The sequence below is a fragment of the Alexandromys fortis genome, unplaced genomic scaffold (assembly GCF_014885135.2).
Source record: "Alexandromys fortis isolate MF-2015 unplaced genomic scaffold, M_Fortis_MF-2015_v1.1 scaffold_252, whole genome shotgun sequence".
Classification (NCBI taxonomy): domain Eukaryota; kingdom Metazoa; phylum Chordata; class Mammalia; order Rodentia; family Cricetidae; genus Alexandromys; species Alexandromys fortis.
The window spans coordinates 1392740-1416792 of NW_026068127.1; the positions used below are offsets into that span (position 1 = coordinate 1392740).

At 42.3% G+C, this 24053-nt stretch overlaps 1 protein-coding gene across 3 annotated transcripts in view; it reads right to left on the minus strand.

The window, feature by feature from the left end:
* The window catches only part of Asxl2 (ASXL transcriptional regulator 2), a 79632-nt gene extending 55804 nt beyond the window's left edge, over positions 1–23828 (minus strand). The window contains exons 1-2 of one of the 3 annotated variants that reach the window (XM_050125846.1): positions 23748–23828; positions 3361–3443 (exon numbers count right to left, since the gene is read on the minus strand). In XM_050125846.1, the coding sequence (XP_049981803.1) occupies positions 3361–3416 (56 nt within the window). In that variant the 5' untranslated portion in view covers positions 3417–3443; positions 23748–23828. Of the gene's footprint in view, positions 1–3360; positions 3444–16939; positions 18205–23747 lie in introns of those variants that run through there. The other 2 variants (XM_050125844.1, XM_050125843.1) reach the window with 2 other exon arrangements.
* Between the last annotated feature and the right edge of the window lie 225 nt (positions 23829–24053).

Consider the following 24053-nt stretch of genomic DNA (forward strand, 5'->3'; position numbering starts at 1 on the left):
GGGGAATTTTTGCTATAGAAAAGAACAAACTAAAAATATCTTAAGGGCTGGGTACATGACTCAGGGGCAGATCTCTCGCCTATATGGAATTCAGTGATGCCTTTTTTAAGCCCCAGTGCCACAAAAATCAGTAAATATGAAGTAAAATCTTGAAGAAAATTAAAATCTAGGGGGGCTGCAAGGTCCTGGCTGGTGGAAAGATATCCACAACACCTTCCCTACCCCCATGCAGTTCTGCTCAAATGGAGGCTAGCCAGGCGTCAGCCAGGTGAACCCCATAATGATGAGAAAATATGTGGTGGAAAAATGGGAAAGAAAGAATAATTCATGTGCTGTGAAAAAAAGGCATACAGGAATAAATGAAGGTGGTGAGGAGTAGGCTGATGCTGGATGCCTGCTTGCCACCTGGGGCTATGGTGAACGCATGGTGAATGCAGTGAGGCGTATTATGGGGGATCTGTTGCCACACAGAGCCATGGTGATATCCAGGCCGGGATGCAGCCTAGGGCCATGTCTACTTCCATATCTAGGTCCATGGCCCTACTCAAGCCAGGGTCTGTGTTGATGTCTATGACTCATGTTGCCATCAAGGGCTATACTGATTCCAGTGGCCTGGACCACCACTGGGGGCCATATTGGTATCCAGGGGCCATACTGTCACTGGGGCCATGTCAATCTGGGTAGCCTTCACAGCTACCTGGGGATATGGTGACCACCAGACCCAGGCTGCTGTTGAGGACCATGTCTGGGTCTGTGGTCCTACTGCAGCTGAGATCTGTGTTGAATTCCGTGGCCCATGTTGCCACCAAAAGTCACATGGAACCTGGGGTCTAGGGGCCATGCTGCTGCCGGTCATTCTGAGTGGCCAGTGCTTCCACCTGGAACCAAGATGTCAATCAGGCTGCTGCCTAGGGCCATGTTTGGGTCAGTGGTCCAGATGCCCCTGGAATCTATGCTGAAGTCTTTGGGCCACTACGCCCCACACAGAAGCTTGGGATCTAGGTCAAAGCCCATGGACTTGGAGTCTGGGGGTCATACCCAGGACCATGGTGTCATCCAGTTCCAGGCTGTTCCCAAGGGTCATACCTGAATCTGTGGTACTGTGGCAGCCAGAGTCTAGATTGACATTACGTGGCTCCTATTGCCACTAAGGATCATGAGGATGCCCACGGCTGGTGTGGAAAGTCCTTATGTATATGTGTTGCTTTTATTAGTTAATGAATAAAGCTGTCTCGGCCAGTGGTTTAGCAGAGTAGAGCAAGGCAAGAATTCTGAGCAGAGGAGGAAAGAAGGCGGAGTCAGAGAGAGGCCATGTAGCCACTGGAGGAGAAAGATACACTGCAGTGGCATTTCAACTCTATTTTAATAAATAAAGACTGTCTGAAGGTCTGAGAGTAAAACAGTCCCACTGGTCAGTCTTACAAACCAGATTATGGTAACACGCACTTTTAATCCCAGCCCTAGAGAGTCTCCCAGTTTCCTGTGGTCTTTCAGTTCTCTGTTCCCCTCTCCATGTTCCCCCAGGAGGCCACCCAAGAGTTCTGGCAGCCATTAAACATGGGCATCTTTTAATTTTGTCTGACTGGAATTACTATATCAGTGGAGAGGTTGGTCATTTAAGTAAAATACTTAACAGGTGGCACACTCGGAAGGTGACAGGGGGCAAGGTGGCAGGGGGGAGAAAACCTACCTCGGGGTAGGAGTGGAGGTGACACGACACACAAGCTTTGTATATTATTTTGGTTTGGTGTTGTCAAACAGATTATGGTAGTTTAAAGAATGGTCCCTATAGCTTCGTACACTTAAATGCTTGGTCCCCAACTGTTGAGACTATATGGGAAGGTTTAGAAGGTGTGGCCTTCTTGAAGAATGTGTGCCACTGACTTTGAGGTCTCAAAAACCCACATAATTTCCCAGTTTAGCTCACTGTGCCACATACTTGTAAATCAATGTAAGCTCTCAACTACTGCTCTAGCACTCTCTTAACTATAACCCCAATCGAAAGCTTTCCCCCTTTTTTCTTTCTTTTTTTTTTTTTTTTTGTTGTTGTTGCTGTTGTTGTTTTTCAAGACAGGGTTTCTCTGTGTTGTTTTGGAGCCTGTCCTGGAAACTAGCTCTTGTATACTAGGCTGGCCTCTGCCTCCCGAGTGCTGGGATTAAAGGCCTGTGCCAGCAATGCCCAGCTGAAAGCTTTCTTTTATAAAATGTGTTGGTCATAATGTTATCACAGCAACAAAGTAACTAATACACAGAGTTTACTGGGTAGCGCTGCCAGTCTGCTATTCAACAAGTAGCTGAGGCTGGCCAGGCACTTGTCTCAGCTTCCTGAACACTGAGATTACAAATGTGCCCCACCATACCTAACATCTTTTGGTCTATTTTTGTTTCAAATGTCTTATGTTAATGAAATATTCCCAATGTAGATGGCCAAATTTGTCTCAATATTCACAATGAATCTGAAATAATTTTAACATTTCTTAATGACAGTCTTAATTATGCAATGACTATTATATGCTAACAAGAATCTTAGAAATCAAAGGGTAGTATCTTTGACCCTATTAACACATTAAACATTTATTGATTTTTAAACATGTGTGTGAGTGTGTGTGTGTGTGTGTGTGTGTGTGAGAGAGAGAGAGAGAGAGAGAGAGAGAGAGAGAGAGAGAGAGAGAGAGAGAGAGAGAGGGGGAGAGGGGGGGGGGGGGGGACCAAAGAACAATTTTCAGAAGTTATCTCCTTTCTTCCACTGTGAGATCTGGAGACTGAACTTGGGTCACCGAACTGGCAAGAGCTTTAACTCCTTGAGACATCTTATCAGCCCTATTTATTTGTTTTTTTGTTTGTTTGTTTGGGGGGAGAGGTCTTGCTATGTTATCCAAGCTGGTCTAGAACTCAGGCTCAAGTGATCTTCCAGCCTTAGCCTCTGACAAGCATCTTGGACTATAGGCATTATGTCATGATGCTCAGCATCTTGACACACAAACATCTTTTCCATTTCTTTAATAAATCTTATTTCTTCTTATACTGCCTACTTTTGAAACTGCCATGTAGTAATTTTTACCCAATTACTGAGCTCAGTATATACAAAGCACAAAGTGATAGGTGATGGTTTAAAGATGACTCCAGGTTTTCCTATGAATCAAAGTGCATGTGCTCTGAAAGACAGCTAGTTACTTTCTCATAAGGATTTACTTTACTTATTTTTAGTTTTATAAATGCTATGACTTAAAAACCCCAAGGACTGACAGCTGAAAAAACTGGAAGTTCATAAAGTATACCATACTAATCAATGAATGCTTTAGACAAAGAATACTAATAAATACAAGCATAATTATTACTAGTAGTATTTTAATAACTCACCTGATTTCCTTTAGCCCTTCTCTCTGGATAACTTGAAGAATTTCTTTATGACTCATAGGTGTATTAGGGTATTTTTCTAAGACCTGAGAAACAAGGAAATAATATAATGAATTCTTATTTTAAGTTCTCATTCTTATAATTGTCTGTTATTATAACTATGTTAATAACTAGATCTAAAACATACATATCTAGAGACTTCACCCAGAACTCTTCCATAAATCACAAACAGTAAGTTAAATTCTGAAGCAGAAATGGATCAAAAAAGCTAAAATTAATGTTTTAATTAATGAATATGAAATTGCTTACTTTCAGTCTCCACTCCCATATCATATCCCTACCTGTAGCCCTAACACACTGTACAGTGGCACACACCTTTAATCCCAAAACTCAGAAGGCAGAAAGAAGCAGGTGGATTTCTTAAAGTTCAGAGGCCAGCCTGGTCTACAGAGTGAGTTCCAAGACAGCCAGCACTACAGATAAACCGTGTCAAAAACCCTAAAAAGAAAAAAATTATCTATTTTTACATTTCTACTACTATATAAACACACAATTCTTAAATAAATGAACATTTATAACTATATTAAAACTGTATCTGCTTTCTGACTATAAATATAATATGACCTCACACCCCTACCATCATGTTCCCCACCATAATGAACTATACCCTCAAACTCCAAGTTAAATCCATGCTTCCTTCTTTTACCCCCGAGACAGGGTTTCTCTGTGTAATAGACTTCGCTGTCCTGGAACTCACTTTGTAGACCAGTCTGGCCTCTGAACTTTAAGAAATCCACATGGCAGCAGCTGTAGACCAAGATCATCATACTTTGAAACTAGTTACTGACTGACTTAAACACAAAATAGTACAGATAGCTGCAAAAGTTATAAAGAATACAGAAGATTGGGAGTTAAAGCTAATGCCAGGCATGGTAGCACATTCCTTTAATCCCAACACTGGAGGTAGTGGTAAGTAGAACTCTGTGAGTTCAAGGCCAGCCAAGGCTATAAGACTTGTCTGAGGTGCAAAGTGTGAGGGGATGCCACCTGGAGAGATGGCTCAGAGATTAAGAGCATAGGCTGCTCTTCCACAGTTCAATTCCCAGCAACCACATGGTGGTGGCTCACTACCACCTGTAATGAGATCTGGGCCCTCTCTGGCCTACAGAGATACATGGCAGAACACTGTATATATATAAAAAAAATAGAAATAAAGATTCTTGTCTCAAAAGCAAAAAATATCCCCATAGGATTTAAACAAGCATTTGCTATTTTGTTTCAGTTTGGTTGGAGGACAGATTCTCTAGCCCAGGTTGCCCACAAGAAAGCCCTTGAACTTCTGATCCTCCTACCTCCACCTCCCCAGTGCTAGGATTTCAGATACTCTATATCCTCTGGTTTATGCTGGAGATGGATTCAAGGACTATGTAGCATTCTATTCAATGAGATATCCTGGGTTGTGTGATCCTAACAGCATCAAAATGTCAAATACATCATCTGAAATCACTCAACAGAACTCACCAAAGAAACTACATACAACAGACCCAAAATAGCAAATGTAACATTCTGAGATGCAAGCAACTATGCTTCAAGGAATGGTGATGCATGCCTTTAAGTCCAGCACTGAGAATGCTAGAGCAAGATTGCCCCTGCTCACCAATAATCCTTGCCACATCCTATTTCTCATGTCAGCTTCAAAAATTTTACCGGTACTACTCAGATGAAATAAACAAATAGCATGCTTTTCTTGGGCTATTTATTAGCCTTGTTTTTTTCTGCAGTTTCACTGTAAATAACTAATTTCTTCTACTAATTAAACAAAAACACACAGAAATAGAAAATAATCATAAATTTCAAAACTCATGATAAAAAAAATCGCTGCTCTGTTCAGAAATTATACTATACTGCAAGAACAAACAAGAGTGAAATATCCTGAGTAAAACACGTGTGTTTACATGCAACAGTACTTTGGTTAAACTGGCCAGAATGGTACATGACTGTTCCTGCACTGTAGAGAGTTAGGCAGCAGTACCAAGAGTTAGTAAGTAGCCAGCCTAGACTAAATATGTAATGTAGCGTTTCTCCCCCTCAAAGTGGTTCATGCCCATAAGTACAGCACTTAGGAGAGACATGAATACTGCAGAAAATTCAACGTCAGTCTGGGCTACATAATGGGTTCCATGTCAGCTGGGCAACAGAACAAAACAAAAACAGGACCTAGGATGCTGAGATGGATCAGCAGGTAAGAGCACTTGCTACCAAGCCTAATGACCTGAGTTCAATCCCCAAGACCCACATGGAGAGTTAATTTTCTGAGCTATGTGCACATAACCTCACAAATAAATACTAAAAACAAAAAAGGACAGTTTCTCCTTATCTTAACAATTTTTGTTTACAATTAATTATTTTTCTTGGGAGGAGGGTTTAAGACAGGATTTCTATGTGTCCTGGCTCTCCTAGAACTCATTTTGTAGACCAGGCTAGATTCAAACTCACAGAAATCCTGCCTCTGCCTTCTGAATGCTGAGATTAAAGATGTGTACCACCACTGCCTAGCTTATAATTAATTATCTTAATTCCCCTAATAAAATATGAAAATGAGAAATATATATACATACACTAGAAAAACCTAAGAAGAAAAATCAAAATATTTCGGAGTAAAAAGACTAAACAATTACATTCTTTATTTTTAACTTCAGCAAGTGTAGATTTATTAAGGAAAAGTGAGGAAAGCTTGTGAAGGTGGGAAGGATCCCAAAGGAGGCATACTATATTATATTCTCTTATCACAAGCTGTGTAGGCTAGTAGTTTTCCAAAACAGCTACCTTATTCTAACCACAGGAGGGCAGTGTCTTGTCTGTCTGTCTGTCTGTCTGTCTGTCTGTCTGTCTGTCTCACACACACATACACACATACACACACAAATTCTACTGGAACTGTTCAAACTACAAAAATACAATTTACAAACTACTCTTATGACAATGATTAAACATGGGGGAAAGAAAGGTTAAAAACAACAGTATAGGGTTGGAGAGATGCCTCAGGAGTTGAAGGCACTGCCTGATCTCCAAAGGTCTGGAGTTCAACTCCCAAGACTCACATGGTGGCTCACAACCATCTTAAGTCTTCCTAGAATATCAAAATAAACAGGGAATTGGAGTCAATAAATTACTTTTGCCAATGACAGAAATAACTTTCCAAACCAAGACAAAAGGAAATCTTAGCCATTCCAAATTTTGATCCCAACATGAAAGTCAGATACAGTTTTAACAACTGCTTCATCATTCATTATACTACCTGATGTTTGCAACTAAAGAACAAAATGAGGTCGAGACGCTGCTTTCCCACTATGAGTTTCATAAAACACTATGAGAAGTCAGAAACTGAACTTTACACAGGAAAACCATCCTGGTGGGAGGGAGGGAGGAATGGCAGAAAGAGAAAGAAAGGAACGTAGGCACTTCAAAATGAAAACAACTAGCTGGGCGGTGGCGGCGCACACCTTTAATCCCAGCACTCAGAAGGCAGAGGCAGACTGATCTCTAGGAGTTCCAGGGCAGCTTGGTCTGCAGAGCGGCCAGGATTACAGAGAAACCCTGCATCAAGAAAGGGAGAGAGGAAGGGAGGGAAGGACGGAGGAAAGGAGGGAGGGAGAAAGCTCAGGTGGAGGGGTTTATTGGGCAAAAGTGAATGGGGGGGGGACAGGCCTCTGGGGACAGAAAAGAGAGAAAAGAGGGAGAGAGTCCAGCATTCGGGAAGCAAGAGGCAGGTGGATCTCTGTGAGCTGGAGGCCAGCCTGGTCTACAAAAGCTAGTTCTAGGACAGGCTCCAAAGCTACACAGAAACCTGGTCTCAAAAATAAATAAAAAATTAAAGCAAAAGAGGGAGAGGCAGAGAGATAGGGGCGGAGAGAGAATGAGGGAGGGGTGGAAGTAGGCAGGGCCCTTTAAAAGGGAAGATAGTGAATATGCACAGGTGGTGCTTGGTGGCACAGCTGAGGACTTTTACCAAGGTCAGGTCAGTCCACAGGCCTGAATACTAACACAAAACACTCTTCTGGAGGACCCTAGAGCATTTCCCACCACATCAGGTAGCTCACAACTACTTATGTGTATCTCCAACTCCAAGGGGATACAAGAACTCTGACCTCTGCAGGCACAGGCACAGGCATCACGCGAGGGTGTGCACATGCACACATACACATACATGCTTAAAATTTTTAAAAATAAAGTTATTCCTTCCTGGGCAGTGGTGATCATATCATTAATTCTAGCATTTAGGTGGCATAGGAAGGCAGATCTCTGGAGTTCAAGGCCAGCATGGTCTAAGAGCGATTTCCAAGACAGCAAGAACTACACAGAAAAATAATCTTTAAAAAATTAAAAAATAAAGTTATTCTTATATATAATATTGCAGAAAAGGAAAAGAACAGAGCAAGGAAATAACTATTATCCTTATTTTGTCCTGCTTCCAAAATGACCATTGGCTGGTATATGGAAACTTGGATTTGGAGGGCAATGCTCTGTACAAAACATGGGGTTACTGAACATCTGCTTTCCTTCTAGAAATTGGGAACCATGATATGCGCTGCTGTTCAATAAAAAACTCCTTGGTTCTGTTTCATAGTAGACAACGTTTACTCCTAGTCTTAATTCATTTCTGGAGAAAACACTCGAAACCTTCCTCCACATTTTACTCTACTCACTCTAATTTGAGTTTTCTGTGTAAATACACATTTATGTATGTGTACCTGTGGGTGGAAACCAAAGGTCAACCTCAAGTATATTTACTTCCCTTAGTGGCCCTCCCTCTTCCTTTTTGAGACATTCTCTCACTTAGGCCTGGCTCACTTGTTGCCCAGTGAATTCTAGGGATTTGCCTGTTTTCCTTCCCAAGCCTAGGATTACAAGCATACACTACCATTCCTGCCTTTTATGTGGATGCCAACGACCCAAACGCAGGTGCTCATGCTTGTGTGCATTTGTCTTTTTTTCCCTCCTTTAAAAAAAAATCTCAATCCAAATCCTGCCTCCCTCCATATCCCCAAGTACTGCGATCATAGGCCCATGTACCACAGTCTTTTTCTACCATCCCCAGTTTTGAACTGAATCGTTTGCCATAATAAACGACAACTATTAGTATGACTAAAAGCTGAGTCCCACGTGTCTTCTTACAGAATCACCAAACCTGGAAGTGGTATCAAGGATCTCTCCCACAAAAAGGAACTAAGAGTAGGTTGCTAGCAAACACTACTCTAAAAGAACAGCTAAAAGTTTTCAAGGCAAAAAAGATACACTATCAGAATTTGAACAATAAATAATAAAAGAACAAGTCTTCTTGTGATCTACTCCAACACTTAGAGGGCAGAAGTGGAAGGATCAGAAGTTCAAGGTCATTCTTGTGTGTGTGTGTGTGTGTGTGTGTCTGGCAGTGAGTGTTGGTACAAGCTCAGAGACACTTTAAGAATGAACTCAGCCTTTCGCAGCTAGCTGCAGGGGAGTAGTCCAGCCTCAATGGATTGAAGTGCTGTCCCTTCACCACGGCATATTTATCTTTCTCCATACAAAACCCATGGAAACCACAGAAGGAGGGAACCAACTCAAAAAGGTTGTCTTCTGCGTACACACCCCAAATAAAGGTTAGCTGTCCTCTGACCTTCACTTTGTACACACCCCAAACACAAATTAAAAATATTTGGACAGGCCAGGTGGTAGCTGCACGTGCCTTTAATCCAAACACTTGGAAGGCAGAGGCAGGTGGCTCAGAAGCAGGTAGATCTCTGGGAGTTCAAGGCCAGCCTAGTCTACAAAGCAAGTTCCACGAAATCTAGGCAGTTACAGAAAAACCTTCTTAAAAAAAAAAAAAAAGAAATAAGAAAAATAGGACACAAAAGAAAAATCTCCACGAACCTGTTCAAAAGGCAAAATAGGGAAACAGCTAGCTCTGTAAATCTGTAATATAACAAATTACCTTCATATATAAAAGGCTCAAAAACTGACATGAAGGAAGGAAATCCCAACAGTGGAGAAGTACACGTCTTTAAAAAGACAGACCAGGAAATAGGGACTGGGGAGAGAACTCAGTGTTTAAGAATATTTTGTTCTTCCAGAACCCAAGTTGGGTCCCAGCACCCAATCCAGGCAGCTCTCTGCTCTAACTCCAGCTTCACTGTAGACACATTCACAGCATACAGAGGGGAAACCCACATCAAAACACCCTCTTCTCAACTCTGCAGGTACCTGCACACACATGGCAGACACACAGAGAGACAAACACATACATATAAATAAAAACTAAAATTTTAAAGATCAGGAAATAAGACGGAGAAAAAGAAAAAAAGATATGAACAACCAAGTTTAGTGGCAAAAATTACAAATAGTCAGACATGCTGGAGTACATCTGCAATCCCGGTTACTCAGGAGACTGATGCAGGACCAGCCTGGGCTACACAGTGTGTTCAAGTCCAGTCTGGGCAACTGTCTCAGAACTTAAAATGAGGGTCAGGAGCACCACGCTATGGATGCACATGGACATGGATATAGCACCTGACTAGCAAACCCAAGGCCCTAAATTCAATCCCCAGTATTGAAGGTAGGGGGTAGAATATAATTCTAGTCAATAAACAGGAAAAATTACTTTAACTCTGTACTATCCAGTAATACCCATTAGTCACATACTGGTGGATTTTTGTTTGTGGTTTGGTTTGATTTCGTTTTTCAAGACAGAGTTTCTCTGTAGCTTTGGAGCCTGTCCTGGACCTAAACTCTTGTAGACCAGGCTGGCCTCAAACTCACAGACATCTGCCTGCCTCTGCCTCCTTGAGTACTGGGATTAAATGGCCACCACCACCCAGCCTAATTATTAATAGTAATTAAGATTAAATAAACTGGGCAGTGGGGGCTCAAACCTTTAATCCCAGCACTTGGGGGGCAGAAACAGGTAGATCTCTGAGTTCAAGGCCAGCCTAGTCTACAGAGCTTCAAGTTCCAGGACAGCCAATGTTATGTAGAGACCCAGTCTCTATTAGATTAGATGGACGAATAGACAGACAGATCAATCTTAGCCAGGTATTGGTGGCCCTGCCTGGCACACAGAGCACATTCCATCCAGGACAGTCAGTCAGATCTACAAGGAAACCGCCTTGAAAAACAAAACAAAGTAGGTCCTTGGGCCAGGGCACTTGTACTACCTTAGCAAAATGTCAAGCATAGAAGTAGCATTTTTAAAAATATTTATTTTATGAGTGTTTTACCTGCATGTATATGCATAATGTGTACCTCCTGTGTGCTTGGTGCCCAAGGGTCAACAGAAAGCATTGGATCCTAGAACTGGAGTTACAGATGGTTATGAACCACCATGTGGATGCTGGGAACTGAACCTAGCTAGCTAGGTCCTCTGCAAGAGAAACAAGTGCTCTTACACTGAGCCATCCCTCCAGCTCCAAACAAAGCATTTTTGTTAATTTTTGTATGCACACTTTTCAATAGACTAGACTCAACTGAAATTACTTACTTCTGTTTTTATTTTTAAATAATGAGTTTATATAAATTTTATAGAATTGGTTTTTGTTTCATTTCTAAAGGAGCTTCATGTAGCCCAGGATGTCCTCAAACGTTACATAGCTGAAGCTAGCCTTGAATTTCTGATCCTGCTGAGTGGAGCACTTAGGCTATAGACATGAGGTACCACAGGGGCTTCTGTATTTGATTTAAAGAATGTAATACTATTTAAATCAATTGAAAACATTTTTAAATTTAGTACATTCAGTAACCTGGGACAATACGAGAAACAATGAATCACACTGAACCAAAAATAAGAAAATATATACTACCAGAAACTTTATAGAATGATGAACTATACCACGTAGAAAGAATATGAAAGTGGAACTCTTGTAAAGTAACAAAGGCAGGTTTTTGTACTAATAATTTTAATTTTTCAAGACAGGGTTTCTGTGTAGCCTTGGCTGTCCTGGAACTCCCACTGTAGACCAGGCTGGACTCTTAACTCACGGAGATCTGCCTGCCTCTGCCTCCTGAGCTCTGGGATTAAAGGTGTGCACCAACCAACACCACCCGGCTATGCATTGATCAATTCTTTTTAATTTTTTTTTTAATTTTCTTTATCTTTTATGTGCATTGGTATTTTGCCATGGGTGTCAGGTCCCCTGGAACTGGAGTTACAGACAGTTATAAGCTACATGTGGGTACTGAGAATTGAACCCAGGTCCTCTGGAAGAGCAATCAGCACTGAGCCATCTTTCCAATCCACACTGATCAATTTCTAAAGTTACATTTTCACCTCTTGCCACGCGGTTTCTTTTTCTCTTTTCTTTTCTTTTTTTTTTTTTTTTTAGTTTTTCGAGACAGGGTTTCTCTGTAGCTTTGCTTTAAAAAGGTATAGATGGGCGGTGGTGGTGCACGCCTTTAATCCCAGCACTCTGGAGGCAAAGGCAGGGGGATCTCTGTGAGTTCGGGGCCAGCCTGGTCTACAAGAGCTAGTTCCAGGGTAAGCTCCAAAACCACAGAGAAACCCTGTCTCAAAAAAAAGAAGGTATAGACAAGGTCTCACTCAGTATGTAATCCAGGCTGGCCTCAAACTTTGAGACCCTTCTACCTGAGCTTCTCAAATACAGAATTTTAGGTATGTGCTACAAAACCCTAGTTCTAGGGCTGGAGAGATGGCTCAGTGGTTAAGAGCGTTGCCTGCTCTTCCAAAGGTCCTGAGTTCAATTCCCAGCAACCACATGGTGGCTCACAACCATCTGTAATGGGGTCTAGTGCCCTCTTCTGGCCTGAAGGCATACACACAGACAGAATATTGTATACATAATAAATAAATAAATAAATAAATAAATAAATAAATAAATATTTAAAAAAAAAAACCTAGTTCTAGACAAGCAAAATCCAGGTGTGGTAACTGCATACCTATTAATCTCAGAACTTGGTAATTATATGTTACTTGGAATTTGAGGTCAACCTGGGATACATGAAACCCTGTATTAAAATGAAAACAAAAACAGAATGTCATTTCACTGATAACAAAATTTCTTTTTTTTAATTTATTTATTTATTATGTGTACAACATTCCTTCCATGTGTGCCCGCGCCAGGTCTCATTATAGATGGCTGTGAGCCACCATGTGGTTGCTGGGAATTGAACTCAGGACCCCAGTGCTCTTAACCACTGAGCCATCTCTCCAGCCCCCACAAAATTTCTTCTTAAAAGCAGATAAAATCAGTGGTTGAAAAAGCAGTTTGCAGCTGGGCAATAGTGGCCCATGTATTTAAACCCAGCACTTCAGAGGCAGAGGCAGAGGCAGGAGGATCTCTATGAGTTTGAAGTCAGTCTAGTATGCATAGTAAGCTCAACGACAGCTAGGGCTACACAGAGAAAACATCTCAAAAAAAAAAAAAATCAAAGCAAGAGGGGCCGGGAGGTGGGAGGTGGCAGCACAGGCCTTTAATCCTAGCACTCGGGAAGCAGATGCAGGAGGACCTCTATGAGTTCAAGGCCAACCTGGTCTAGAGAGCTAGAGTTTCGAGATGGTGCGTTACAGAAACTGTCTCCAAAAAAAAAAAAAAAAAAAAAAAAAAAAAAAAAAAAAAAAAAAAAAAAAAAAAAAAAAAAAAAAAAAAAAAAAAAAAAAAAAAAAAAAAACACACACACACACAAGGAAAAGAAAAAAAAAGCAAAGGGGTTGGAGAGATGGCTCAGTGGTTAAGAGCACCACCGGTTTTCTCTCCCAGAAGAGCCAGGTTCAATTCCCAGCACCCACATGGCAGCTCACAGCTATCTGTAACTCCAGTTCCAGGGTACCCCACATCCTCATGCAGGCAAACACGAATGCACAGAAATAAATAGTAAAAAAGAAAAAAAAAAAAGGCAGTAGGCAGTTCTGCAAATCTGAGATTTTCTCTCCAAGTGGTGGTGAGGGCAGTGTATGCCTTTAATCCCCCAGCACTTGGAAGATGACAGAGGCAGGCAGATCTCTGAGTTCCAAGTCATCAGGTCTCCAGAGCAAGTTCCAGGACAGGCTCCAAAGCTACACAGAGAAACCTTGAAAAAGATTCCCCCCCCCCAAAAAAAATAAAAGTTGAGGTTTTTCTCAGTTCTTCATAATCTAGGAGATACAGAAGTAGCTCCTTTTGTAGAAAATACTATTTTTTTCTAGAAAATACTTTTTTTGTAGAAAATACTTTCTTTTGGGGGGCAAGGATGGCTACCTACCCATGCTGGCCTTGATAACAAAATATCAAGTTATTGGGGCTGGAGAGATAGCTCAGACAGAGGTCAAGAGCACTGCCTATTCTTCCACAGGTCCTGAGTTCAATTCCCAGCAACCACATGGTGGCTCACAACCATCTGTAACTGCAGTTCCAAGACCAGACTTCTAACCCCAGGTATTCATTTGGTGCACAGACATGCAAAACACACATATACATAAAATACAATTTTAAAAACTTTAAGACCAGGTACGCATGGTGACCCCATCTTATAATATTAGTGCTTAGAAAGCAGAGATAGGGGAGCCTGGGCAAGCTGGCCAGCTATACATGTAGACCAACTGCTGGGCGGTGGTGGCGCACATCTTTAATCCCAGTACTCGGAAGGCAGAGGCAGGCAGATCTCTGCAAGTTCGAGGCCAGCCTGGTCTACAAAATCTACTTCCAGGACAGGCTCCAAAGCAACACAGAAACCCTACCTCCCCCCCCCCAAAAAAAAAGAAAGAAAAGAAAAAAAACATATAGACCAACTGGCAAGTTTCCATTTAGTGAGAGACCTTGCCTCAGTAACTATGGAGAGAGTAACTGAGAAAAGCATGTGATTTCATCCTCTGGCCTCCACATGCACACCTACACACATACATAGATATCCCTCTCCCAAAAAAGCAGAAAAGTGAAATAAATTAATTTTTTTATGAGGAGGCGATATGTAAAGGTGTCTTCCTACACAAGTGCTCTTAAACACTGAGCCATCTTCCCAATCGATTTTCTATCTTTTCAACACTATTTTCAAATAGGTATCCGGGGCACAAAATAAGCAAATATTCTAATTTATTACTTCAAGAAATGAGAAAGAGGCCAAACTCTTCTTCCTAACTGTCACAATCTCAAATCATTAAACTATTTGACCCAAAAAGATCATAACTCACAAGTTACTGTAGAGACTGAATCAAACATGGTAGTTAATATGCCTATAATCCCAGCCCTGAGGAGGCTGAAGCAAGATATCACCTCAAGTTTAAGGTATATCTGGACTGTACAATGACTCTTAATTAGGCTGGGCTTCAGAAGAGAGTTTGTCTCAAAAAAAAATAAGTAAGAAGACACAGAGACTGCTGAGATGTAATCTTACTACTTCCAATGTTAAAGCGTGCCTGGGTTACAAAGTGAAACCTGGTCTCAAAAAATTAAAGCCTAATAAATAAGTAAAATTAATTTAGATAATCAATTTTGGGATCTGCGGGCTTATAACTAAAATAGCACCTTCTCTTTTATTAACAGGAAGCAGTCATGAGGCCCCCTTGAAGTAAAAAGTAAAACTTCTGTGGAGAAACTCCTCACATCCAAAAAATAAAAAAAACATTGCTACAATTGTCTTTTAGAGGAAAGCATCCACATAGTCACAAAGACATATACTAGGTGGGCTGAGGGTATAGCTCAACTGTTAGAGCATTTGCCTAGTATACATGATGCCCTAGGTTCTATCCTCAGCATCCCATTAAAGTGGGCATGGTGGTGTGTGCCTATAAATCCAGCACTAATGAGGGAAAGGAAAGAAGCAATCATTTATGTTTTATCCCAAAAATAAGTAAATAGGAAAAACATTCAGCAAAACAAATACAAAACAAAATACAGACTGAATTAATAACTGATTTCAGATTTGGGGAAACAAAAAGGACTAGGCAGTAAAAAAATTAATTGATTGAATTCTTATTTTCTTTTTCATAGTTTTCTAAATTTCTCCATGATGAGCATTACTTTTGAATTCTGAAAGTCTCACTTAAAAATATAAATCAGGAGCCAGGCAGTGGTAGTACAAGTTTGTAATCCCAGCACCTGGGAGGCTGACTCGGGGCAATCTCTGAGTTCCAGGCCAGCCTGGTCTGTCTTCTAGAGGAAACAAACGGTGGTCTACAGTCACAATGAGTTCAAGGACTGTCAGAAATACAGAGAAACCCTGTCTCAGAAAATAGGGGCTGGAGAGATGGCTCAGAGGTTAAGAGCACTCACTGACTGCTCTTCCAGAGGTCCTGAGCTCAATTCCCAGCAACCACATGGTGGCTCACAGCCATCTATGGTGAGATCTGGTGCCCTCCTCTGGCAAGCATACATGGAAGGAATGTTGTTGTATACATAATAAATATATCTTTAAAAAAAAAAAGAAAGAAAGAAAACCAGAAAATAAATTAATAAATAAACCGAGACCTGCGAGATTACTCAGTGAATAAAAGTGCTGACCACCAAGTCTGATATGACCTGCGTTTGATCCTGAGAACCTACACCAACTCCTACAAGTTGTCCTCTCAGCTGACTGTGCTCTGTGGACATTCGCACATGCCCCACCCCCTAACACACACACACACACATACACACACATACACACACACGGAGAAATACACCTTAATTCTATAAGGCTCATTATTAGAACCCACTATGCTCTCTATTTATAAAAGAGGTTGAAATGCTATATAATATTTAATGTCCTGTTATTTTTGTTACACTCTTCAATGATGGAATTTTCAGTTTCTCCTTCAAGTTCCGTTTCTTCATAAATACACGTTTTAAACTTTTTTTTTTCAAAACAAGACTTCTCACGAATGTTCGTTCTTAAATGACTTCTAAAGTCCGTAAAAACAAAATTGGGGGGAGGGTTGCCCCCAACTACAGTTTCGTCTGTCCACCTTCATTTAAGCTTAAGAAAAGTGAAGGACGGGTAAACTACACGTCCCACGATGCATTGCTGCCTTATTCAGAGTAGGTCTCTACGGAAACAGAAAAAAAAAATTCTCCAAGTCCCACCTGTTACTTCGTTTCTAAACACCTCTTGCACTTTCAGCTCGGACGGCAAACACAAAAGCCTCGTGACCTCCCGTTGGCTCCCCGAGCCAGATAAGCAGGGGGCCACGGGTCTGATGGCACGACCGCTCCGGCGGGGGGGAACGCCACCGAGCTCCAACGCTCCCCTCTCCTTTCCGGGGCTGGATGCACGCACAAGCCTCCTCCTGTCTGCATCCAATCCGGGCTCTCCAAGGCGCACAAGGGAGAAGAACCGGTTACTGGGCAAGCACAACACAAGGTGCCGAAACAAGGGCTAGCAGTGTGGGGGCGACAGCGACCTGACCCCCGACTGGCAACCCCGACTGGAACACCAAGGGGTCCGGTCGCAGCCCCCGTGAGAAGCGGCAGCCGCGCGACCGGCGCCTCGGTATCCTTAGGGTTCGCCAACGCGACCCTAACCGCCGCCCTCTGCGCGCGCTTTCGTGCCCCTCTGCCCGGTCGCGGGGCCAAGTGACCTCCCTTTCCCTGCGACGAGCAGCCGGCGAGAAAAAGAACTTCCCCCTCCGCTCCCTCCTCCTCACCGTCTTGGCGGCCTCCGCCCAGGTCCTGCCCTTCTTCCTACGGCCCTTTTCCCTCATGTCGGGTCTTGAACTGACTCGGAGGCTTCCGTGCCCCGGCTCCGGCTGCCTTCCCTTGCCTGCTGCGCCCTGCACTGCTTTTCCCGCGGTGCCGGGAAAAGGTGGGAGAAAGGGAAAGTCGGACCGGAGAAGCAACTCAGCCGAGGAGCGGCAGCGGAGGCGCGCAGTGGGGCGGAGGGGGGGGAGGTCTACGGGGCGGCCGGTCCTGCTGCTGTTGCCACTGCTAACGCCGCTGCCATATTGGGTTCTTACTGTACAGGCAGCCGCTGTGGTCATGTGACCGCTCCCGCGCGGCCGTCACTACTGTACGCAGCCCGCCGCGCGAACGAGCGCGCACTGGCGCGCGCCCCCGGCCTTAGCGCAAGAGCCGGCTGTCTGGAGCGCTTTGCCCCGCCTCTGCACTTCCGGTCTCCGGCCCTCCTCGGGCGCATGCGCGTGACGGGGCGCGCCTCCCAGAGTCTGTGGGACGGTTTCTGGCGGTGCCAACCCACCGCGAAGATCTGCTGGCGGAAACGGAAGCCTCTCCTTCCTGGGAAGGCTGTTTGAGTGGTTGTGGACCGCGTGTGTGCGAGGGACGGCTCTGCAGACTTAAAGAGCCCGGCGCTCGCCCCAGTGATCTTGTCGAGTACCGCTGCAAGACACTTAAGGTTTTATTTAATTGTGGCACAGGCGCCCCCGCTACCGATAGTTACAGGCATGCACCATCGTGCCCTAAGTTACTTTTTACAAAGCTTTTCTTTTTAAAGGTTTACAACAAGCTGTCTTCGTCTATTACTAATCTCAGTTTAATAGATGAGATAGGTTAAATTGATTTACCAAACTCGCGTATAGGATGTGAAGAAGCCAAAAAAACAGGTTATTTTAGCTCCCAAGCCTTGCCTCTCAAACCTTTTTCCATGTGATTAGTCTCATCAAAGATAGGTCTTACCTCAGGAAACTCAGCCATGCCATGGCACGGTGCCTGAATGTATCGGGCATCCGCTAGATACTTGTTGAATGATTCAGCTGTGTCTCGTCAAGAACTGTTCATTATTCGTGTCAGTAACACCCTCTTGAAAAATCCAGAACGTGGCGTTTTACCCCAGGTGTTTTTTTGTTTGATTTTGGTTTTTGGTTTTGTTTTGTTTTTTGTTACTGTGGAGCAAGTTCCCAGGCCATCGGGGGTTGTATGAGACCCAGTCGCAAAAAAGAACCAACAAAAAGCATGTATGTGATTGTTATGACCAGATCACTGAGTCCCCCCCCAAAAAAAAACACTGCAAAGTCTGCACTCATGTAAAAGCAAAGAGCCTTTATTCAAGTTTAAGCTTGAACTCTCCCTAAGTCCAAGGCAGTGTTTGAGAGCAGAGTCCCAAGCGCAGTTGAGGTAGGGTGTTTATCATAGCAGAGGTTGGGGATTTCCAGGGTTCAGGACCTTGATGGGCTGACATTTCTCCAGGGGTCTTGGCAGAAGGGGAATAGGTAAATCCTAGACCCAAGGACATCTGATGATCTAATGGTTGGACTACCAGTGGTGTCAGCTTCTGGCTTTTCCTGGAACCCAGTGCTGCCTGCCGTGGTAGCTGTGTGGCCTGGGCCCCATGTGTAGGCCACACATGACCTGGGCTCCATCATGTACAGTCAGGCTGTCCTTGTTCCCACAGTGAGAAATGTAAATTCCTATTTGGCTTTTGTAACTCTGATGGCCGTCAATCTTTGAATGTGGACTAAGACTGCCCTGGAATTCACAGAGATCACCTGCCTCTCTCTGCCTCCTGCGTGTTGGAATTAAAGAGGTGCGTGCATCATCATACGCAGCCTATAGGTAGGTTTTTTTTGTTTTTTGTTTTTTGTTTTTTTTTTTTTTTAGAAAACTTTGGTAACTTTACCTCGACTTTAAATTTATTTTTATTTATTTAAGCTAGGGACTGAATCCAGAACTTCAACATGTAGCCAAGTGTTCAACCATTGAGCTCACATCCTTCCTTATCTCTCAGTTTAAAAAGGCAAACAAGAGGACTGGAGAAATGGCTCAGTGGTTAAGAGCACTGCCTGTTCTTCCAGAGGTCCTGAGTTCAATTCCAAGCACGCACATAGTGGCTCACAACCATCTCTAATGAGATCTAGCACCCTTTTTGGCCTGCAGGTATACATGCAGACAGGAGACTGGATACATAATAAATAAATAAATAAATAAATACATAAATACATAAATAAATAAATCTTTTAAAAATGGCGAACAAGAAAGAAAAAATGTTAGTAAGTTTGAGAGACCATCAGCTACTGATCACAGTATTCTGACAATTGATATTATTTTTTTCAACAATTACTTTAATAACTCACAGCACTATAAGTTTTATTGTATGTGCCACCACAGTACAAAGCCTGTGTCTTCAGTCAATTCAAGAAGGCCAAAATCAATCTGAAAGAAAAGATTGCTAAGAGCTTGAGCCCTAACCATAGTCTTGACATATTTGCCATCTCTAACATGTTTGCCTAAAGTCAGGTCATGCCTGGGAATAGGCTATAGGGTGGTCCTGCTCAAAGTCCATGCCTCTGACACTATGTGGAACAATAGCAATGACATTTTCTGGGGAAACACAGAGACACAACACGTTCATCCACTCAACCCAGAAAGAAAGCCCACAAAACACCAAAGTAAGAATTGAACCAACATCCAATTTGATGAAGCAATGACTTTTGTACTGGGGTCACTAACAAGAGTGTGGGTGAATGGTTACTTAAAAGCAGTAGGAATGACTGACCAAACCACCTGTGTCACCAAAAAGCCCACCCCTACATGGGCGCCTGCTCAGAAAACTGCAACCATGAAGCATTCTTTCCAGCTAGACAGAATCTCTCTCATTAGGTGGTTTTCCCAAACAGAATCTTTCTTTTTCATTTTTTCTTTTGTTTTTTTGAGACAGGGTTTCTCTGTAGCTTTGGAGCCTGTCCTGGAACTCCCTTTGTAGACCAGGCTAGACTCGAACTCACAGAGATCCGCCGGCCTCTGCCTCCCGAGTGCTGGAATTAAAGGCATGTGCCACCAACGCCCGGCCAAACAGAATCTTGTTTGTTTGTTGAAACAGGGTTTCTGTGTGTGTGTGTGTGTGTGTCTGTGTCTGTGTCTGTGTATAATAAAATACTAAATTAAACCAGAATATATATAAAGGATATATATATATATATATATATATATAAAGGATGTCTTAACTTTAGAATGAAAGTCAAAAAATTGTTACATTGGGAGAGAGGTTATGCTTTTGTTTCCAGAGGAAACAAAAAGTTATAGATTTCTTCAAAATTAATAAAGATCACATTTGATTGGAAGAGACCTCCTTAAAATCTTGGCTACAGACATAAAGCAAACAAACAAACAAAAATACAAAACAGGTAACATATAAAACCGATCTCTCTATACGGGAACAGCTCTGAGACTAAAGGACATGATAAATCTAATCGGCTACAAAGTCTTCATGACAATTTGATTATACAGTCCAAACGGATTTATAAAGTCAACATTTGTCTCTTACCTGCTCAAACATAGAACCCAAGAAAATCATCTTTAGCTGACTTGTGCACACTGCACATTTTATACTCGTGTTAATACAGATATATATGTTACCTTTAAAAGTGTGTAGATTTTCAGCCTGGCCGTGGTAGTGCATGCCTTTAAGCCCAGAAATCAGGAGGCAGAGGCAGACGGATCGCTGTGAGTTCAAGGCCAATCTGGTCTACCAAAAAAAAAATTGTTTTCAGAAAAAATAAAAGACCAGACACTAATAAAAACAAGTGGTCCAGGTGATCCAGTCTCTCAGAATACCTCTGTTACCATTTCCTCAGAATTCTACGTCTAGACAACGTCAGAGCTGCTAGCTGAGATGGTGCAGCCTCACAGACTGTTCCAGTCAGGACCTCCCACAAGCTCTACACTTTGACATCACACAGAGACTAAACAAAAAGAATACAGCTACCTCTCCCAGGATTTGACCAGTATCCCAATTTTCCCATAGTGCCCTAAAAATGCCATTACCCCCAAACAACAACAACAAAAAAAAGTCTAAAAAAACATGACATCCACATTCCCAAAAGGTGGGGTGGTGGACAGTTTTTGGTTGTAACTGTTTGTCATGTTTAGAAATTGGTTACAGGTTGTTATTCGTCATGGTCAAGGAGGCAACTGGCAAGGAAAATTAGATTCAGGGATCTTCTTCTAAAAAGAAAGGAGGGATATAGGACTGATAGGATACAAGGGTAGATTAATTACTATACTTTGAAACTAAAGAAGAAAACTACTGGTCTTAAATATTCTACAGTGGTATAGATTTTTGTATATGGACACAAATTTAAGGTTATTTTTATTATACTATATATATGTGTGTGTGTTTCTATTCTTATTTATTTAAGGCATTGTACCTATACAGTTCATTTAACAATGCAATGAAAATTTCTAGCCCTTAAAATTTATTATTACAAAATATAGCCAGGCAGTGGTGGTGCACACCTTTTTTTTTGGTTTTTCGAGACAGGGTTTCTCTGTGGCTTTGGAGCCTGTCCTGGAACTAGCTCTGTAGACCAGGCTGGTTTCGAACTCACAGAGATCCGCCTGCCTCTGCCTCCCGAGTGCTGGAATTAAAGGCGTCATCGCCCGGCTTAGTTCCAGGATAGGATCCAAAAGCCACATAAAAACCCTGTCTTGGCCGGGCATGGTGGCGCACGCCTTTAATCCCAGCACTCGGGAGGCAGAGGCAGACGGATCTCTGAGTTCGAGACCAGCCTGGTCTACAGAGCTAGTGCCAGGACAGGCTCCAAAGCCACAGAGAAACCCTGTCTCGAAAAACCAAAAAAAAAAAAAAATATAGGCGCAATTCTTAACCCTCATCAGAGATGCTTCTTCTTGCAGTTGATGGTGATTGATACAAAGATCTACAAGTGGCCAATGTGGAAAGAACAAAAGAACAAGAGTGTGGAATACACAGTTCTAAAGTAGGTCCTCTACATCACACCTCATTCCTNTTTTTTTTTTTTTTTTTTTTTTGGTTCCTGTCATTTCTATTGTTTTGGAAGTTTCTTGTTTTGCATTTCCTGTTTACTCAGTTAATGTTATATCCTTCTGAGGTCTCTGATGAAGTTAAAAAAATGGATAGTTACAGTTTTACAGTTTATATTATTACCAAACTAAAAAGAAAAAAAAACTTATAAATAGATGTAAAATTTATGAGGTTGAGAGACATAAAAAGCTTAAGTTGTTTATCTAAGAAAATGTTTTAACATCCAAAAAATATTTTTAAAATTTATTTATTGTATATACAGTATTCTGTCTGCATGCCAGAAGAGGGAACCTGATCAAATTACAGATGGTTGTGAGCTACCATATGGTTACTGAGAATTGAACTCAGGACCTCTGGAAGAACAGCCAGTGCTCTTAACCTGAGTCATCTCTCCAGATTCCAAAAAATATTTTTAGATTGCTAGTACAAGTTATGATGGAAAATAATTTAGGTATAAAACTTTGTACTCACCAATATAGTAGATAGATAATACAGTAGCTTCTCCAAATTTCCCAAATACAAATGAACTAGACATTGTAAATGTATTCCTTACTTGATAATTGTTCTTTTTTTTTTTTTTTTTTTTTGATTTTCGAGACAGGGTTTCTCTGTAGTTTTTGGTGCCTGTCCTGGAACTAGCTCTTGTAGATCAGGCTGGCCTCCAACTCACAAAGATCCTCCTGCCTCTGCCTCCCAAGTGCTGGAATTAAAGGCGTGCGCCACCACCGTCCAGCTTGATAATTGTTCTTATTGTATTTAGTTTTACTGTGTTAGAGTTAAAACCTTTCTGAGTTTGTTTGTTTTTGATTTTCGAGACAGGGTTTCTCTGGAGTTTTTGGTGCCTGTCCTGGAACTAGCTCTTGTAGACCAGGCTGGCCTCGAACTCACAAAGATCCACCTGCCTCCTGAGTACCGGGATTAAAGTGTGCCACCACCACCCTGCAAAACCTTTCTTTTTTATTTAGACAAAAAAAAGGGGGGCTGGAGAGATGGCTCAGTGGTTAAGAGCATTGCCTGCTCTTCCAAAGGTCCTGAGTTCAATTCCCGGCAACCACATGGTGGCTCACAACCATCTGTAATGAGGTCTGGTGCCCTCTTCTGACCTACAGATATACACACAGAATATCGTATACATAATAAATAAATAAATAATAAAAAAGAAAAAAGGGGAAATGTTTTGGATTATATGTTTACACTGTGTGAAGATGTGTCACTGTGACTGGTTTAGTAAAGAGCTGAATGGCCGATAGCTAGGTAGGAGAGAATAAGCAGGAGTTCTGGTCGGAGGGAGAAGTCAGGATAAATCTGATAAATCTTGGTGTATGAGAGATGCCAGAGAGAAACTGAAGAGGTAGGATATCGGGTACAATAGAGAGGACACTGAGACACGTGACAGAATGTAGATAATAAAACAGGTTAGTTGAAGTTATAAGAGCTTTCATAATTAATAGTAAGTCTCCGTGTCATTATTTGTGAGCTGACAACCCAAAGAAAAATCCGACTACACTCTGTAGAGCAGACTAGCCTGAAGCTCACAGAAAATTCCCTGCCTCTACTTCTTGAGCGGGGAATCAAAGGCATTCACCACCACCGCCCTTCCTGATCAGAATCTTTAGCTCAGCAACTGTTTGCCACTTTATACCATTGATAGTGAAAGACCCCCAGTGCTGGGAAGACTCTCACTCAAGTCTCGGGATAACGCGACGCCCCCAGTAACTCACCGTCCTTGCTGCAATCACACGAGGCTTTAATGATGAGATGAGATGGGAACCAGTGCACTGGGGCTGAGACTCAGAACCCACGCAGGGGGAGAGTTCAACCCCAAGTGACCCGGAGAAGCGATTTTTATGGGAAGAAACCACAGCCCAGTGATCCAGAATTGGCAGGGGGTGTGTCACAGAAAATTCCGAAAATACCAGTGAAGGTTACAAGGGGGCAACCCCCTGCCTCTCAGGACCACTCCCAAGGTCATTATCAGCTAGTTCTTAAAAGACATTACAATGACAATCACAAGGGGGAAACTCTCT